Here is a 20,860-nt window from a genome sequence, read left to right on the forward strand (position 1 = left end):
TTTTTTCAGTGAATTTATATATATAGACGTCTTGGGCAATATTCAGCGTGTTGCAAGTGTTTGGCAGTTGTGCTGAACCACATGCAAGGTGTGCACCCCCCACAAGTGTCCAAAGGGGGTCGCAAAAAGGTAGACCCTCGGACTACCCCGCATCAAGCCTGCATTGGAGAATGCTGTAACTACAGTCCATACCTGCATGGAGCTACGCCCCTACTTCATAGGCGTTTCCTTCTCCAGAACAGTCCGAAGTGCGAGGAAGGGGGAGAGGAGTGTGGATGTCATCACCTGAACCCCAAACAAGCGCCACAGTTCCCGCCAGACGACATGACACACCGGCTGTACAACACAAGAAATTTAGCCGGTAAATGATTTCGCCGCCGGTATGCTTACGAATGCTGCATGCTGGGAAATGCAGTTTACTGTTAAAGGCAGAGGCGATTCCATGCCGTGTTTGTCAGGCAACCCACACTACTTTAGAAGATGGGATGGACAATAAATAATTGACAATTGGGAACTGCAAGCAGAGACACAACTCGACCAGGGGGGCATTTGAGAAAGGAAAAACCCCCGAAACGCGTCATGCCCATGGTCTAATGAGAAAATTAAAGGCGGATGTTCCACAAAGCCTCGTGTGCTGCCTGTTTCTTTCTGTTGGAGGAGACGTCTTGGGCAATATATATATATATATATATATATATATATATATATATATATATATATATATATATATATATATATATCACATATATATAAATATATATATATATATATTTATCATAGTCAAATAATAAAATCTGGTTTACACGTAAAGTGTTCACATTCTCGCTATATGGAAGTAGAAAAATAGGAGCCACATTACCTAATGATCAGCATCCAATGTGTCCATGACTTTCTGAATCCCCCTCATCATCATTTGGATCCAGCAGAAAGGTCAGGCTCAGGTTTATATGCACCACATCTCCCACAAGTAAGTCTGGCACTACTGAGGCAGCTCCCTGCCACAGCCACCATCTTAAAATCAGTAAGGCAGGGACAATCTCCCAGCCCCAGACTGGTGGTGCCATGGTAATTCCAGCTACCTCACACAATGTTTCCACTTATTTTTCACTTGTTCAGGAGAAATTGGTCAATTAGCAGCCATGTTATGGTCATATACTGAATTGCAATAAAAACACTAAATTGGCCATCTTCGGTTATGGGACTTTGGCAGTCTAGTCCTTACTCCTGAACATACTGAAAGGCTAGCTGGTAATGTAACCAGCTATAAGTGCCTCTATAGTTGCTGGGGTTCTTGCTGATAAATGTGCACTGGTGCACTATTTAAAAGGCTCCTAGTGTGTAACATGTAGAGCCATAACAAACCTTTTACGTCGATGACGGACCTGCAGCTTCTTGGTGAAATACTGACAAGCGTACAGCTGAACTACTATGTTGATATCTAGGAGCATTTAGACAGAGATCATGGTGTCTGATGAACAAAGATTACATTCACAAAAAATGATCTCAAATTGCGAACCGACCTATGCACAAATAAGTTAGGATTAGTTCACAAACTACCAAATCGCATGTTTGCAGAATGTTATGTCTGATTATGCAGGTCGTAATTTGTGACCTTTGTTTTTGACTACATTAACAGAGATGGTGGCCTCCAAGAGACAGCAGACCATCATCCCTGAGACTGCTTTCAAAAACCGAATAGTTTGTTTTTTCAAAGTGGCCCAAGTTCGTTAAAGGAAACCTGGCTGCATTAAAAACAAGAAAAATGTTTTACATTTCGGAAACCCTCCACAAGGGGAAGGACTCCAAAGGGTTTTAAACAGAACTTAATTTGAGCCAGTGGTTTCCGGTGCTGTCAAAACTGGCACTTATGACAGCCTGCCACTTGGTGGTGCAGTTTGTCTAATTTTGTGATGAGCACAACAACAGTTGTTTAATAATTCAATATACATTAAAATGACTAATACCTGCCACCCAAAGCTATACGAATAGCTAAGCAACAGGCAATAGTAATTTTTAATGTTTATTGAAAGTATGATGTGACACGCTTGTAAGAGTGTGATCGTTAGTTGTGTTGGTACTTGGTAGACCTGACAGCCTTAGGGTGCTCTATCCCACAACTTTTTGCCTACCTTCTCCATTTTTATGCTGATCTCATTTTTGGTGGCCTTAGGACTCTCTGCACTTTACCACTGCTAACCAATGCTAAAGTGCTTGTACTCTCTCATCTAAAAACGGTACTATTGGCTTATCCCCAGTGGGCATATTTAATTTACTTATAATGCTCTAGTCAAATGGTACCACATGTACCCTGGGCCTGTAAATTAAGTGCTGCTAGTGGTCCTGCAGCACTGATTGTACAACACAATTAGGTAGCCCTTTAAATATGTCTCGGGCCTCGCACTGCAGAGTCTGTGTATGGAGTTTTAAACTGCCATTTCGACCTGTCACGCAAACCTGTCCGGTCCCAAACTATCTTTTTTATTAGATATAAGTCACCCCTAGGGTAGGCCCTGGTCAGCACAGAGGGCAGGGTGCAAGGTATTCAAAAAGTACAACATGTACGTTTAAGTTTTGCATGCCCTGGTAGTGAAAAAGTCTTACATTCGTTTTTTACTACTGAAAAGCCAATCTCTCCCATTGAATAACATTGGAGTTGCCTTACTACATTTCATAATTACAATTTCTAAATGGAAAGAAATAACCAGTTCATGTTTGGTGTCTCTGGAATCACAATGTAAAATCCTTACTTGTGGTGAAGTTGAATTTTAAATCGCAATTCTGAAAATCCCACTTTCCGAAAGTTGGCATTTTCTTGCCTTAGCCATTTAGTGGTTGTAGCCTGTCCCTGGTCACATAACTGGGTGTAGCTGACAGTTGTGCTTTGAGTATTCCGCCTCGACAGCCACACACAGTATGGAACTTAGGCATGCCTGGGTCAAATAGGATGGAGGAGCTGGGCACAGCCACAATTACACCTGAAGAGGCTGTGTCCTGCCTCCACACACAGGGCTGCATACCCACTGTAGTTAATCTGTAGCGAGGGCATGGAAGGCAAGATGCCTAGGGACTTCAAAGGGAAACCTCAAGAAGCTTCTCCCCCACTTAAAAGGCACAACTTGGTGTAAATACTGGACCTCAGACAATAAAGCTTTAGTACACTTCTAGACCTGTGGATACTCTGCCAGCAAGAAGGACTGGTGTGCTGCTCCAAGGACTGACAGTCTGCTGAACTGCTGCTCTGAAGTAACTGCTGCCCTGTTGTGCTGAGCTGCTGCCCTCTTGACTGTGTGAGGAGAACGACTGGAACTGCATCTCTTGAACCCAGGTTCCAGAGTGACTAAAGGGCTAGTTGTCTGGCCTCCTGATCTGAAGCCGAAGGGACATAACAGGCTTCAAACCACCTTGCATCTACACCTGGACTCTGCCATTTTTAAGTATCCCCTGCCAAGTGGTACCACCCCTGTCCTGGACCCTTGTAAGTGCGCTTAAGGTGCTTTATCAGTCCCTGTGGATTCAACAGAAATGGCACACCTCCTCTACTGTGCTGCACAATCCTGCCGCTGCATGCATTGGACCTACTGCAAAGACCTGCATTGCTTTGCAGCTCTTTAGAATTGCTAACTGCATGACGCATCCTCAACAGAGGACCGCGCATCCTTTGCCGATGGCAGACTCAACAACAGACTTCGCATCGCAGCTCTTCAGAAACAACGCATCGCCCCCGTCTGCGCACTGCTCTCTTGACGCCCGACTTCACAAGCACCTTTGACTGGATGCTGGACAATGATGCAGGTCCTCACACTGCAGCCCTGTTCCATCTTGGAACCAACACTACGATTCGGTTTGTCAATGCATCTTCAACATGGATCCAGGCAACATTCCGCAATCCAGGATTGAAAATACCTTTGTTCAGCTGGCCTACCTGAGTCGAGTTCCATCATCGTTGGCCTGAAATTATGGGTTTGACCTGGTCCACCGCAACTACGTTTACACAGTTGGCACTTTATGCTTTTTTGTAGCTGTTTTCACTAAAAAATTTCAATTCAATAACTCCGGTTCTACTAATTGGTTCTACTAACTGGATTTTTGTTGAACACTACTCTATTTTTTCTTACTGTTGTGGCCTCCTTTTGTGGTGTGCTTTCACTGTGTTAATGTCTGATGTGTTGCACAAATACTTTACACATTGCCTCTGAGTTAAGCCTGATGGCTCTGTGGCAGTGCTTAATTTGAAAAATAATAAGTGCCTGAGCTCTAGTCAGCAGGCCTCTGCAGTTTGCACACACCCATTGCCACTGCTGTTGTTGCCAATGACAGTATCTACACAACTACTACTAACCAACACACTACAAGTGTGCCAATTCAGCCGATTCCAGGCCCCCAAAGCTATAAAAATTGCTTGGGTGGCAGGTATTAGTTGTTTTTAATGTGCACTGAATTAATTAACAATTGCTCTTCTGCTCATCTCTAATTTATACAAACAGCGCCACCATGTGACGGCTGTGATAAGTGCCAGTGTGGACAGTTAAGTGCGGGAAACTACCGTCTCAAGTTAAGCACTGCCAAGCTACCCGTGAGGTTAGTTTGCTTGTGACTTCACTCTGAGAAGAATCGTGGTTGTTGCTTGAGAAAGGTTTACCCCCAACCAGTAACGAATTTCTTACTTTGGAAGGGGCCCTGGGAAGGACAATGGGTGATGCAAGCTGCAGTGGCCTCTTGACAAGGGCCCTGGCACTTATATTCTTACAAATTAAGCACAATTCAAATCCTATGTTTTCGATATGGAAAAAGTTTTACAATTTGCAAAAAGGGTTTAGTACACGACCGCTAGATTACCTTATACATTAGGATCATAGTTCTTGTCTTCGAGCCTAGGCAGTCTGGGCTTCGTTTCAGTTAAGCAGCTGGCATTATGAACACCGAAGTCCTTCAATTCTACGTGTGTAATTAACAATTGAGATACGTTGTTGCGCTAGAAAATATGAATATTTGCTTTGACTATTCCCTGATGAGTATTGCAACTTGAACATCTTAAGAGTTAACCAGAGCTCTCTAAAATCGAAAATATTTATTGTGCCAGAATTTAATTAGGGAAACTAATCAAGCGCTTTTGTTAAAAGAAGCATTTTACTAAAGTGAGTTGCCTAACAGTAACTGCAAAAAGGGACAACTGCAATGTCATTTATATCCATGCTGCCAATAATGTCTTGCACAGATTGCACATTTTGTAGCCAATGGCTGTGTGCCTGCTGACAGAACTGCAGCACTTGACTATATTTGGCCTGTGCTGAGACATCTGCGTTGGCTACTAACACAATTCACTTCAAATACTTTACTGAATCCAAAAGATGTATTTGCACTCCTAACCTTTCCTGCTTTAGAGAGCGGTTTCTTCCTAAACAGACTTTTAAACAAGGACATCCTCGTACTCATTGTAGTTTAGGTATTGTTATTTAGCTTTTTTATAGTCTAAACCTACTATTAATGTAACCTTAAGTGATGAAACAGACTTCCACTTGTCATCCTTAGCTTCGCAACTGAACAGGGGGTCAAATCCCCCCATGGCTTTTCCTTTCCAACTGTTCCATCTAACTTTTCAAGGTCTCTTTGTGCTAGCCAGCTAAGCAATGCCCTATTAGCAGCACTGTGCTATATAAATGTAATCATTCATTCATTCATTCATGTGCCGCAGCAGCACTTTTCGGTTGTCCTAAGGTATCTTTCCAGGCAGGTTCCCAGCTTTGACCACAATCGGATTGTAGTCCAATCAGTAGCCCTGCCACCTCGTGTTCTGTATAGATGGGTCCATGCGTGATGAGGTGCTCCAGTCCCTGTTTTTTGTTTGCATTCTGGGACTTCGAGTGCTGGCTTTATAGTGGAATCACTAAGACTACAAATACCAGATTTCAAAGAAAAAACCCTGTGCAGGAGCAGCTGGTCATGCATGGATCTGGGAAACTGGGCTGGGCTGAAAAGGAGTTATTTTCTCGGGCCAGAACCCACTTGGATAACATTTCGGGATGGTTATGAATGGCACTCCCTGCAGAAAAGAATTTCGAAAAATGTTTTGCTTTTTCTCTCGCTTTTGTTCTTATTTTGGGGTTTTCAGTAGAGATTTCATACAGCTATAAACAAAACAGCACTCCTCTATTCGTTTCTTTTAGGAACTTTTTTTTCCAGACTAGCTTAATGGGCACAGTGTAATTCTATACCCCATTTGCTATAATCTGATACTGCATGTCCATGTTGCCAAATGGCAATGTTTTATGTGCTTGAAGAAAATGTATCTTATGCAGCCGCGGTCGCTGCAGGTAAAAGCAGTGAGGCGGGCTGGGGGGCATTTTGTGGAGAAGTGTGGCTCACTGGTTAGAGGAGGCAGACCTGGAAGCAGAGGTCAGCCTGGGACCAGGGTTCAATTCCCGGCTCAGCGGGGTCTTGAGTCCTAAAATGTCCATGGACTCGACAATTCTCGCTCCGGTGCCTACTCGATTTACGGGTTCACACTCTGCGACTCTGGGCAATAGCTTGCTTAATCTCCACAACGGCCCCTCGTGGCTGGATGCCTGGCTTTCACCTTGCGGATACCCTGCCGGGGTTATCTCACAGGGGAATACCAGGATGGGTTCCCTAAGCAAGCGCTTAGAAACCGCTTGGTGATTTGCGCTATATAAATTCCTGTACATTTACATTTACAAAGAAAAATTAAATAAATAATTAATTTTCCCTCTTGGTCGTCTCTCAAACTCCCCCCCACCGGCCCCACCGGCCCCACCGCTCTTATCTGCAGTGGCTGCTGCTGATCTTATGGGTTATAAAGGAGTCTTTCTCACAGTGGTTGCTGGCACTGATTGGGTGTGGCGAGGTGGGGGGAGTAAAAACAATTTAAAAAACTTACATTATCACCGGGCCGGAAACAGGAAGCACCCAGGCTCCCCTAAGCCAATCACAATGTTGCAATGAAGAATTGTGATTTGTCTGAGCGCTGTGGTGTGGCACTCAAACGGGGACTGGGAGCCTGAGCATGTTCTTCACCCAGGTTGTAACACAACCTGGATGGAGAACATGCAAAGAACTCTAAAAATTAGGAAGATATCATGGCCCACCCTCATGAATACCATGATCTCCCACAATTTGTCTTCTTAACTCAGTCAAACGCCAAGGAGAGATCTATGAATCCCAATTGTATTGAACCAGGGCGGGCCATGGTATATTTGCCTAGGACCATATAAAGATTCACACACTGGTCCACTGTAGACCTCCTGGAGAGGAAACTGTACTGCACTTCGGCTAGGATGTCATTATGCTCGGCCCACGTGCCTAGGTCATCTAGGAGCATTTGCCTTACTACTGTCACAACAGAATCAAGCAACGAGATGGGCCTATAACATAAAGGATTATCCCGGTCTCCTATTTTGAAGCCAGGGACAATAATGGAGGAGGCCCATTATTACTTTGACAGTTCTTTCCGTACCACCACATTTATAAGAGAAGTTAAGGCTGGGCCTCATACCTCTGCATCACAGATATATAAATCTGGAGGTATTTCATCCAGTCCTGGGGCCTTACTCTTTGTTAAACCAGATATGCCCCTCTTGAATTCCTCAAGGGAAAAAAACAGGTTTGAGTATCCTACCACCATCCTCTCCCGCCCTGCAGCACTGGGGTGTAAGATCTTGTAGAAGTCCTCAAAATAGGAGACCCAACTGCCCTCTCTAATATGAGATCCTAGTGACTGCAGTTTGTGGGGCAGGAATGAACCGTTAACAATTCCCCAGAATTTGGAGCTACTTGAGTGCTTGTCTTCCAAGGCTGCGTCACTTAGAACGTTCTTGCACCTTGCCAACTCCTTTTTATACAGCATGTAACTATTCTTCACTAAGACTGTATCCCTGGGCTTACTATTCAACCTGCATGAGTTGCATGCGCACCAGGGTACATCCCTTATCAAACCATTTGTCCTGCAACTAGAGCCCCGTGCCGCTGGGGCCTGCAAGACGGTGAAAACAGTGTTAGAGATCACTGCAAAGGCCTCCAACATTTCACGACATGTGCTGCTAATCTTAAGGCAGACTCTAAATTCATTCAAATGAGAGTACAATGACTGATAGGAGATTTTCGGCTCTACCTGTGGCCACTTCAGTCACGTACCTTGCGATGTGGTTGTGACAGCTCCTCCAGGCCCATACAGGATGCTCTTGAGCTAACAATCATATAAACATACACAGGATTGTGATCACTAAAGGGGGTCATGGGTATCTCTGTCTGGTAATACAGGAAACAAGTGTTGCTGAAACAAAGACAAAATCAATTAATGATTCACAACCTCTCCTGGCAAAGGTGGGGTTTAAAGCATTTACCAAAAGTATTCTTTCCAAGTCAATCACAAGCATCAAGGGTCACCAGTGGGGCTAATCTATTGGTGTGAACCAGCTTGCAAGGAACAACAGATGGGCCATCCCAGAATGAAGCTTGTCAGCATGGCATCTGGCCCAGGGTTAACATTGGGATGGGAGTCAGGGGTATCATTTGTTGAGCAAAGTAAAATGATGATTTGCTCAATAAAAGTAGTGTTTTAAAGTAAAATGATGCTGTATATACAGCTGACACTCTTTCATCCTCGATTGCCCAGTTTGATGGACATAATTTCGTTCATACGGCTGCAAAAACAGAGGACTTTCAGATAGAAAAATTGAGAACGAGGCCAAGGGCCAGAAAGCAGGGAGGTAGTAAGTGCTAGGGTAGCTTTTGCTCAGAGCCAACTCAAGGCAATGTGGGAAGTAGTAAATGCCAACTCCAGCTTCATCAAACATCAAATTATAATGGTGTGATTTACACCTGATACCTAATTATTCAGGTGGGAAGATACAAAACCAGAGGTGTGCCAAATTCACGAAATTTGCTTTTGTAGAATTATGCCATATTTCAGTAAAATTACTGAAAATTATGTATATTTAATTATATATTTTAGCACAAAATGCATTCGTGCAACAATTTTTGGTGTGCGGATGCGTTGCATACAAAAAAATGTCTTTTTGTACACACATATTCCAGTTTATTTCTGAAACTAAATTTACAGGACCTAATTGGTTATGGAAACTATTGGGAGAGGTTCTATAGATCCACAAATTTACAATTTTGGGGTTGTTCCAAACAATCCCAAAAGCTAATCTGTTGCTCTTCTTGTGAGATCTGCCCTGGTCCTTCTCTTACGAGAAAGCTACGACTGTTGAAGAGCCTTCTTCGTAGGTACAGGTTTTCCAATGGGTACTTTATATTTGTGTGCAATACTGTCCCACAGAGACTTATTTTGTAAATCTGGATGAGCAATGAGTAAGTGAGTGTGTGTGAGGTGGTGAGAAAAGGAATGATTGACAATAGCACCCATAGATTTGCTGAAAGAGCTGTTTGGCCAGTCTGTTAGAGTAAGAGGACCTGATTTACAAAGGTACATTTACAAGTCTGTGTGTGTTTAGAATTGTTTGCTATTTTAAAAGTAGTATATTTATGAGTGTGGAATCTCAGCCGATTAAAAGGTACGGCTGTCCTTTCTTTTTATGTGTGGAGACTCCTCGCTCGTAAAGATACTACTCGTAAAATACAGTGAAGAGTAAACAATCATAAACTTACACAAAAGTCTAAGTTCACGTTTGTGAATTAGGCCCATAGAGTCAATCTCTATCGATAGTCCACACAAAGAACAAATTGGTCTAAAGGTACTTATGGATCTCTAAGTTGTGCTTTTGGTGATAGTTAAACCCCTCAGGTTTGAAAGCACCAATCAATGTGCACTAGACTGCTTCGAATATAATATAATTAAGAAATATGCACAATGTACTCAAAGTTTGTTCAAATTGGGAAAGATCTTTCATGAGATACGAAAAGGAGACAGCAAAAAATGAGAAGGGATGGAAAGTGCAACATGGAGAAAACTGATTTACGAGCTAATCTGGAATAACCCTACCAGCCTTTCAGAAATTCATTTTTGACACAGCTGTCGCCCACAGACACTCATTTTTAGGTTTTGCCTGCACAGTGCTTGCATATTTGTGAAATCTATTGTATTTAATACAACTCTTAAAAGGGACTTACATCCCACCCACGGTTTTCATTGGTTCCTGTGCTTGTCACTTACTTTTCTGTTGGGTGTAGCATTACAATTTCCTGCTGTTCCTCTGTGTTTCTCTTACTGGTGTCCCATGGGCCAAGTACTAGTTCATCTTCTTTTGAGGAACTTTTTTTAATGTTTTGCCAGCACAGCGCGTTCTGTTTAACCACATGGCTCCCAGCACAGAATGATGTTCTTGTACCCAGATCCAGTATAGGACAACACAATTTGAGTTCACAAAGACATGCCTTTCACAAAATGTTTGTGTGCAAAGCAAAGAGTTTACAGTAAAGCCACGCCCTCCCCAGAACTCTCTCAGACATGTGTGTGACCTAGAGCTGCCCGCATTTTCGGAACTCATAAGAAATTGCAGACCTTTGCAGCAAGCCAGGCAAACTCACTCATGCAAGGCTTGGTCACCACCCTGCAGGGACTAATAATTGCTACCAGTCCCAGAGTGCCGGTCCGCAGGCAGTTTGCTATATCATGCCAAACTACAGAAATCTCCCTCAGTGGGCCCCCTTCCTTCTGCATTTATGGCTGGGTCACTTCACTGCGGCACTTTACCGCCACACCTGTCAAACATCTTCGACTTTCTTTAACTTTTTACACTAGCCCAGCCTTTTTTCGAATCAGTCGTGGATCTTTCACCCCATGCAAGCTGAACCTTGAAGAGCTGGTGTGAAAACACTGTGACTTCCCACACTCAAACATCAAACGTTTGGTGTCACTAAGGATACACAACACCACATTAACAAAACCAAAATAAACCACCCAAATTTCAACTGCTCTAGAGAAGAAGCTGGGTTCTCGAGTCTGAGGCTGCTTCAGGTTTGCTGTTTGACTTTACCCCAGTTAAATCCGGTTTCAAGGATGGTTCTGGCGGAAGTTTGTTGTCTACTACTGTGTCTTCCAGAAGTACGTCTGACCCTGGACTGAGGAGAAGCCTTCTAACCTTTAGTCTATCCCTGAGGGTCATCCTTATTAACAGGCTTTGGGTTTACTACTTCCTGGGAAGAAATTAATCTGACAGGGAATGCCAACTTCCTGGTGGCCTGCGCTTAAGTGTAATTAAGTTTCTTTCTGGCTTAAAGCCACATGCAGTTTTCCATAGAGAGACAGCAGTGTGGTGTACTCACCTATCTTTAATTGTAAAAGTGGTTTCCAATTTTCACATTTGTATTGAGTCTCATTGCAGAAACCTCCCTCAGTACGGCCCGCTTCCTTCTGCAAACATGGCTGGGTCACTTTGCCTCTGCAATTTGACCCATAACTTCACCGCCGCAACTCCCGTTTATCTTGCTTGGACTTTTTACATTAGCCCAGCCCTTTTCCCGAATCAGTTGTGAATCTGTCACTCCATGCAACCGGAACCTTGAAGAGCTGATGTGAAAGCACCATGACCTCCCACAATCAAACATCGAAGTCTTGGTGTCACTAAGAATACACAACACCACATTTGTGTTCATGGGTGTAGCTATCAAGTGCAGCGGCACCGGGGTCTAGGGTTGCGATCAGCCCACTGGACACCAAATAAACCTGTTTTTGCTGTCAGACCAGTGAATAATGTAGAGGCAATGTTCTTGCTTGCATTTGGGCCCCCTCAACTGCGATTCAACACTGGTCGTGTTCTGAGTTGAGAGCTTCTGCTTTCTGACTGGTCTGAGCTCCTAACACCAGACTAAACACAGCTTACATGGACCAAGGAACCTCTTTCAGGTCATACAATTAAATATGAAAGATAGAGTATGGACTGCCTTAGGCTAGAGTCTGTGTATACAGTATACAATGGACTTATGCCATTGTTCTGCCGTTATAAAGCTTTAATCCCTGCATTCTAAAGTTCTCATGTGAAACAATAGCAACAATGTGTTAGGCTGCAGATATTACTTGCTAGTTAAGCAATTAAATGCATTGCTCTTGTCTGAGGATCTGTTCCCCTCTGTTGTGGCTAAATGTTAAGGCCTCTCATGGGTCCCCTTCATAGGCCCGACTCTACTGCTTTCTGGGTAGCCCTACTCCAACGCCTCTGCTCTCCCTTCTGTCGCTTTCCTGCACACCTGTCTTGTCTCCTCATGGTGAAATTGAACTGTCAGCCCTTCTGTTAGGTATGGGGCTGGTCTGAAGCATGAAGATAATGGCAGGTCTGTGCCTCCTGCCTATGCTAGGGGTGGCTATGTAGGCTGTTGTGCACCCAACTCATCTCGCTCAGGTGCTTTGGTCAGGTCACTTAGCTGCTCCATGGTTTAACCAGCCTCGACTTGCATGTGGTTCATACAATTAAGACAGTGTTAGCATCTGGGTCCCAGGCTGCTTCCTACACATCAGGCTTGTCTAGCTCCCCTTCTAGGTGAATCATCTCTCTTGGGAGGGTGGCTTGCAGCTCTGTGGCATCTACAGAGTGGCAGGACGTGTTTGAATCCATTTGAGAGTGATTTTTATCTCCACATGCTTTCCCAATTTCCTCAGGAGCCTTTTGTGCTGCATTCTAAGTGGTTTGATTGCATTTGCCTGATGTGCACAGAAATACCAGTGAGCTTTTGAACCTTTTCTCATATTTTTATGAGGGTGTTTTGATTTTAAACAGTGTCAGAAGCGGCTGGGCTTTAGGTTTTGCCTGCATAGCTCTTTCACTGCGCTTCTTTGTTTTTTCCCAACCCTTTACCTAATCTCCCCATAGCTGAAGCTGTTTTAAGCATGCTTTTGGGGTGCATGTGTTTATTCTCTTTGTCCTCCTCCCTTTACCTAATCTTTCGGCTTCATAGTACCACCAGTAAATGCACAATATATTGCCTTTCTCAATAAACAAGTCATAAGACTTTAACGGAGTTTCAGTAACTTATATTGCACAACTGTTCACCAAGCTGCAACTTATATCAAAAATCAGCTTCTTTTTTATCAAATAGGTGAAACCTATTGCATTTACAAATGCTCGTTTGGGACTGCCACTTATTTTCCCGCATCAAACTCTGACCCAGAGTAAGACAGTGAGAAACACTGAGCAGTAAAGAGGGTGGAAGCAAATGGTGAAATAAATGGTGACAAAGAAAGATAGTAGAGTGAGACTGAGTGACACAGAGTATCTGGTATGTATTAACACCTTCGAGTCTCATGACAGATCATCATGAGCCACGGTGCTCGTATGCTCATGACCAGCTGAGCTCGTCATGACCGTTAGAACGCTCGCATGCTGGGCAAATTCCCCTGCTGTGCGAGCGTTCTAAAGGAACGGGTGTGGTCATGACGAGCTCAGCTCGTCATGAGCACACGACCACCGTGGCTCATGACGAGCTGAGCTCGTCATGAGCACGGGGCGCTGTCCGCCCCCACCCCCCCCTCCCCCGCCCCCCAGCACAGATGGGGAATTTGCCCAGCTGCGAAGGGGTTAAAGAGACATAGGTTAGGCATGGATGGAGTTCGCAGAGTTCAGCTACACGGAACTCAGAGAATTGCCTATAAACTCTGCCTGCACTACTAAGAATTCTGCGAGCGACAGCGTGCGGTAAGTCCTGCTGCTCGCACTGGTTTTTAGCACCAGGAGTATGTCCCACGCTGTGCATCACAAGAGGGTGTTGCTTCTTTTGCTGCTCGTGCAGATTTTCATCATGAGAGGCAGCTTCCTCCACACAAGCGGTAGGTTTCTCAATGCGAGCGCGTGCCCATGTTGATAAATCTCACCTGGAGGTAGTCTAGAGTATGATTTTTGTTGCTCGCGCTTGCCAACTTAACATTGGTGAGCCGCGTGATAGGAAAAACTGCTTCGCTGAGTTTTTCAGAACTCCCTCGCAGAGTGGACAAACTCCATGAACTCCACTGACAGAGCAGAATTCGTCGCCCACCCCTACATAAGACGGAATCAAGACTACAGAAACTGGATAATGGGCACCTTGACTTTCGATAGTTCTGGCCACGGGCTTCTGAGGAAAACTTTGGGTCTGGCACATTATAGCACTGAAAATACTGAGAAACCTCTTTGCAGACTGAACCCATGCCACCTTAGTTGGGAACTCATAGCTCCCCGCACTTTGCTACAATATCCTTTTCCGCAGCCAGATATTTAGCCAACTGTGCAGCAAGAACTTTAAGGCATGGTCTTATACATACTAACAAGTGTATAGGGAGCAATTTATTTATTTCTCGGGACTGTTGATGCTAAAGGCCTCTACATGCTAATCTTACTTGGGAACATTGTACCTATACTGGTTGATAATCATTCATTCTTGTGTTACTGGTTTTTACTGCTGTGGACGCATACTTGTTCAAAATAGTTTTCACTCGGTTTTACTATTGCCTCAGAGAGTTCCACGCCGGGTTTAAGTGATTCTTACTGTTTTGGCTTCACGCACATAATAAAATATTGCAGTATACAGTGTGGGCGCTAGCTTGGTGTCATATTAAATCCCTAAAACAGCCCTGGAACAAATGCTCAAAACATTCTAATTCCCTCCCTTTAGTCGCTCTATCTCTCCGTTTCCATCCATCCATTCTCTCTCTCTCTGCTTCTTTCATGCCTCTCTGTTCCCTCTCACATATCTCACACTCTCTATCACTCTTCTTCCCTCCCCCTCTCTCTTGCAGCTCCTTTGCCTTTTGCAACTAACCTGCGGAAAGAGACAGAGGCCTCAGCAACGGCCTTGGGCTTTAAAAACCAGCCTGCAAGGAATCCAACCCACCGGGGAAATGCCCGATGGAAGGAAAGGCCTGTCCAGCACAGCTGTATAGGACAGCTGTGTGGAATCTCCCACAAGAATGCAGAAACATATAGAGGTTAAATTTAGATATGGGCAATTAGAGAGGGCCATGGCAATTACCTCACCACAGTATGGTATGTACGGTAAAGATAGGCATGAGTGACAACTCACTGACAATACAGTCCCAAAATCATGGTATATAAGACATAAAAGGTACAAGGTAGCATACATTTTACAGCTGAAGATGTCAGTTTCAGAATCAGGCATTACAAGGAAATACAGGCAGAATGAACTCAAAAAGGAAAGGTCATTAGCTTGAACAGGACATGTCACATCTAATTGCCAGTTGTGGCTGCTTTGCTTGAGACATGACTTGACGAATGCAGCACATTTTAGAGGGCAGCCCCCTCCTCCGTCACAGCAGAGCTCTCCATATATGCACAATAATGGACAACTGACACATATTTCGGCAGTCTAGAGCTGCATTTGGCTTTATGCTCTGACAGCTTGTGCCTAACACGTACGTTCCTTTATAATCGGGTAGAAGCTCCATAGCTCGAAGTTCTCAATTTTTACAACTGTTTACACTTTACATTAAAATATAACAAAAAGTCCAGAACTGAAATAATCTAACAATTTATGCAACAATCGGAGCTTTTCCATGGCATCAAAAACTTTGATTGGAAAAACAATACAAATGTCATCATAGTATAAATATAACACTCACTAATAAGAATCTTAAATACATGAAAACAAAACAATTGACTTATTCATCTCAGTAGAATGAAAACCTAAGATGCAACCTTATTTTGTCACACCCAGTCCCATGCCTATATCTAAGGAAGTGCCAACCACAGAGTATGTACACTGAAACTACACATTATGGTAATATACAAAAGCATGGAATTGAATGTTGCAATAAACACATTGATATCAGCAACTATAAAACATGACATGTTTGTAAAAACGCAGCACTATCTTGTTATACCTTTGGCTGTGACTCATCAGTTCTAGGTGACCATTCCTTACCAACTCAAAGTCAGTGATGACAACAAGTTTGAATTGCAGACCTCTCCTGATGTTATAAACGTACCTAAAATCCTGTAGTGACACAACATATACAACTGTTTGTGTGTGGCTTACCAGGGGACAGCAGCACATTGTGGGGGAAATTAACTGAACTATAATGCGGCACAGCAACCAAACGTGCTGTGGTGAGTTGCATCAAAGGGAGAGTGAAAAACAGCTCCAGATCTGCTAAGATATGGTTCTGTTTCTCTTGTCCAGATCTGGTGCACTTTAGGCTGCCCTGCGCCAATGCAGAGACCCTTGCTAGGGAGCGGTGTGGCGCAGCAGCCAGAGCAGCTGCCACCGGGGCTCATAGTTCGATCGCCGGCGGCAGCTGAGCTCAGCGTGTGACTCTGGGCAATACCTCACTTAATCTCCCTATTGGCCTCCAGTGCCTGGATACCCTTAGATACCTTAGGGGTAATATGTTTACGCTTTACAAAAGTAGAATTATTATTAATAATATTATTTTTACCATAGTGCAAGGATATGTGAAATCTGTCAAGCATAGGTTTTGTACTGGAAGGGGGGCTTCTATTGGGGGCGCTACTGTGTGGAACTTTGGCCAACTTTCCAAAACAAACCTTGGATTGCATTGCAAAGTAAATACCAACACCACACTTTCCACTGGGTTTGTGTGCAAAAGTAATGCATGAGTTTTTAGTGTAAATAAAATAAGCAGTCCTGGCACAAAGTTTGGAAAAGCACTATTTGTGGTGCTGATGGGTTTTCCACATCTTTCTACTTGATAAGATATATTATTGAATTTGCCTGTGCCAAATGTTTCTCTCTTGTACAACCTTTGATGCTGAAATAGCACTTATTATGTTTGAAAGTTGTAAAAAAGGAACACACATGCTACACAATTAATGCTCTATACTGCAGTAAAAAAGTTTAACTTTGGATCACTGAAAAGGTGATTGAGACCAAGAGGAAGATTACCACCACCAACACTGAAACCTGCAAAGTGAACGAAAAAGCCAGACACCTCTCAACATTTGAACTCAGATCAAAATCCCCACAAAATTGTTATTTTATGCTTAATGGTCAACAGAGAAACCTTGTTATCTACCTTACTGGGTGATAAACGTGCCCCCAAAAGAGTTGTGCAATGAAAAAGGACAACACCTAAAAACATGTAGGCCTAGCTATGACATTCTATGTGTTCGCATGATCATTTTATTACAAAAACGTAATGAAACCCTAGAAGTATTTAAACATACTTGAGTAGTTGTGCACCTTTTACACAACCTTTTGTCCAAAATGCAACCCTGTATTATGTAATAATCCTCTGGTTACCTGCATGAACAAACATGAATATTTCAATACAAACCGGATGTAACAATAGAAATATCTCTAATTAATCTTTGGGTTCAATATTGAAACACAATCAGCTACTCTCTGACATACACTGTACAAGAAACATGTTAATTATACTTCTTAAAGCCCAATCCACAACTTGATCAGCATATGGTGAGGTCTTTACATGAGGTAAATAGCAATTATCCAAGGTGATGTAATTTCAGTGTGTGGTAAATATCCCCTAGTCTGAGTTTTCAACATGAAAATGAGGCATAACAAGCAGAATCGTTTTTTAACACGCACCAAATTCTTCATGTGTTTCCTCTCTTTCTGTGCCTTTTTCCCTCACAAACTTGCAGCAGGTTTGACTCACGGAATTTAAGAGAAATAAAAAGTACGAGGTGTGATAATTAGCACACAGCTCATAACTCTGATCCACGAGCAAACTCTTATTTGCACAGGGATCACAATTCAGACCTTACATTGTTATACAGCTCTAGGAAGAAGACAATAGGTCAGGTATTTTATGTCAGCAGGATGCCAGAAATAAATCTTGATCAAACAAACTCCACAGCTTAAAAAGGCACTGGAGAGGGACTTACAACTGGAGAATATAAGAGGACAGGAGTGCTCATCCATCGGAAAGTTGTGTAGCTGCAGCTGGCATTCAGCATTGATGGTAAGCCTGTAGGGAGACATCAAAATATTACATAGTCAGATATGGAATAATGAAATATATGCACAGTGAGGCAGAAATTCCACTTAACTACTCTTTCCACATAATATGCGGGCGACAGAGTTGCTTCCCCTGTGAAAAAGAGTGCAGTGTGCAACAGAATCATATTACCTAAGTGCCTTATGCCTGCATTTTTTCAGACGTCTGTTGTAACACTCAATTTGACTAGAAGCACGTTCATCACATATGGGAAAACAAGTCGGAAAGAAAAATGCGTTTCATATTATTGAGCTTACATATTTTGCGGAAAAATTTTAACAAGTGATTTATTGGCTATAATTCAAAATTGTTGAACACTGTCGTATAGCATGTGCTGTGGTGCACAGTTTCATTGCAACAGATGAATTGTAAAGTATCGGATAAAGTATACCAAACTGTTGTGATGTATTCCTATAGGTTCTGTATCGATCCCCTTTTTCCTGACCCTATTCTGGTTAACAAGTTAACTAGCAACCATCCCATGAGGCAGAAAACCCCCATGATGCAGGAACTGTTATCTGATTAAGCCACACTACGGCACAGGAACGTGTTATCTGATTAGGTCATAACGCTTGCCATCTAATTAGACAAGCGATATTCCTCCAGCCCCTGATAAGGCATACGGAGTTCTCAAAACAAATCAAACCTATGACAACCTGGGAAAAACCCTGCGGCCATTGTTTTGATTTCACCGAGAACTTCAGCAAAAGAATGTGCTAACGACCAGGTCGTATGACATCCTTATTGACGTATCTATGTCCATCCTTACGTCAATCTCGGCACCTTAAAGGTATAAATATTACCGATATTGCCCTATGCAAACAAACGCGGTGGTGACGAGATCGGAGCAGCCAGACTTGCCGAAGCCCAGAGCAGAGCAGACCCCGCTGGCGCAGCCCCGCCTTCCTGACGCGCTGAGAACGAGAAGCTGCCTTTTCTCCTGCCGAGAAATCCAGCTCCGGCGCTTCCGGGTAGCCCTCGCAGGCAGCCTGGAATATCGAGACCAGAGTCGAGAGATACCATCCCTCATTCATCCTAGATTCCAGGTACAGAACTGAATAACCCCTTGCAGAGAATTCTTTAGTCAGTCACTTGGCAAAACAAACTTAACTTAAACTGCTACTTTCTATTCCCGCCCACGTATTAGGCTTAGGTCAGGTACACGGGGTAGGCGTAGTTAGAAACACCAGTTGAGTACGATTGGCTTAGAAACCATATCAATGTTTTTACAGTATTATTTTATACTTCTGCTTTTAATGTATGCACTTTACTTAACCATAAGTATTGCAATAATATCGATCCATTTCTCTTGTATGAGAAAAGAGACTGATCAATAAATAACATCTTTTATTGAATACGCCCGTCTCTTCCTTTTCTCTACAATCTGGTGAGACTAAGAATGCACGTACTGACTGAGTAAAATAAGTCGTCTTTTGTTTTCACACGACTTTAGAGATACACTCTTGATTAGGGGAGAGCAAAGTTGTCATGTTCTATGGTTGTCAGAAACTAAATCCCTTCTTGTCTATCCAGGGAGGTTCAACTCCTCCTTGCCTATTCGAGAAAGTTTCTAGTGAACTCTGAGCTAGCTGGCAAACCCAAAACTTTAAGTCTAATATCGACAGTAGTAGACCTAGTTAACGTCTGGTCTAGGCCTATACTATTGAAGGTATTATTCCAATGCGCAGAGCCTATTGGGATAATAGGAACTACACTACACTGTATCCAATCAGAATATTAGGAATTATACGACCAAATAGGAGTACGAGAGTGTAGGTCAAATGCTTTGGTAAGGCCGAGGAGCACATAGACAACTTGCAGTACAATAAGTGGGCCTTTTTTCCTTATATTACATAGTGCCCTTTGTGAGAGAATGAATGATTTACTGACAGTTGATTTAAACCAAATTAATATATACAAATGTAATTAAACAGTTGGACTATTTAACAGTTATTTTCTCATAAATTAATAGAATTAAACAAAAGTTAAAGTATAGCAAACATTGATCTTGGATTAATTTATGCCATTTTCACAATGAAAAAATGCAATCCTGGTTATAGGCAATATAAATTGTGCTGTCATGTCATATTTCATGTTGCTTTTCTAACCATTTATATATTAAAGTATTCACTTCGACAAAGTTGCTGAATATAAAGCCGTCTGAGCTGTTAAAACAAGCGTCTACTGCATCCTTGCAAGTTGTTGATTTTTAGGTGGCTTAGGTCTGGTGACAGAAACTTCCTGCATTTTTCTAGAACAGTTTAACAGAAACATACACATGGGCTTTCTCTTTTTATATTCATAAAGGGGGCATTTTGTGTTCAGTTTCTTACATTTTCAAAATTGCGAAACTTCTCCCAAGAGAAATCCCATTGTGAGTTGTGTTATTGCATATCTGTCTCTCTCCAACCTCAACTGTCACGTTGAAGACCTAAATGTTATGTTATGCTTAAGTGTACGCAGGGTTGGACTGGCCGAAAGGGCAATCAGGTACTGCCTGATGGTCTGGTTTGACAAGTCAGTGTGTGGGCGGTTGTTTTCAGCAGTTTATGGCCAGGTGGGCCAGTTTTATTCTTGATTTCCCTTACGCTACCTCAAACATTGACTTTAGCTAACAAAAATACATGCAGTCTCCCATACCGTACAAAATACCCAAGCAGAGTGTCTTCAGAAGCTAAAAACTGACCTGATTTGCAGATGTAGGCCACTTTTTTAGCTACCTGAATTGCTAAAGGGGGCCACTTTTTTCTTGTGCTTGGACCTATATTTTTGCCCCAGACCTCACCTGAGTATACTTGTAAAGTGAGCATCTCGCCCAAGGGTGCTGGTCTAAATCTGTACAGGTCTAAATGTGTACAGTTATGTTAGCTACATTTTACTCCAGAATAAACATCACCTGTTCCCATAGATACAAAGGGCCTCATTTATGAGAAATGAGGCATCGCTGCGTGAAAGCAGCGATGTGTCCCTTCTCAGCGC

General features: G+C 42.9%; 1 protein-coding gene across 1 annotated transcript in view; it reads right to left on the reverse strand.

Moving 5' to 3' along the window:
* Positions 1-20,860, reverse strand: part of LOC144771945 (gamma-aminobutyric acid receptor subunit gamma-3) — a 1,335,689-nt gene that overhangs the window by 1,075,785 nt on the left and 239,044 nt on the right. Inside the window, exon 2 of the mRNA XM_078656176.1 lies at positions 17,769-17,851. Within this exon, the coding sequence (XP_078512302.1) occupies positions 17,769-17,851 (83 nt within the window). The remainder of the gene's footprint in view (positions 1-17,768; positions 17,852-20,860) is intronic.

This window comes from Lissotriton helveticus, chromosome 8 (assembly GCF_964261635.1).
Source record: "Lissotriton helveticus chromosome 8, aLisHel1.1, whole genome shotgun sequence".
Classification (NCBI taxonomy): domain Eukaryota; kingdom Metazoa; phylum Chordata; class Amphibia; order Caudata; family Salamandridae; genus Lissotriton; species Lissotriton helveticus.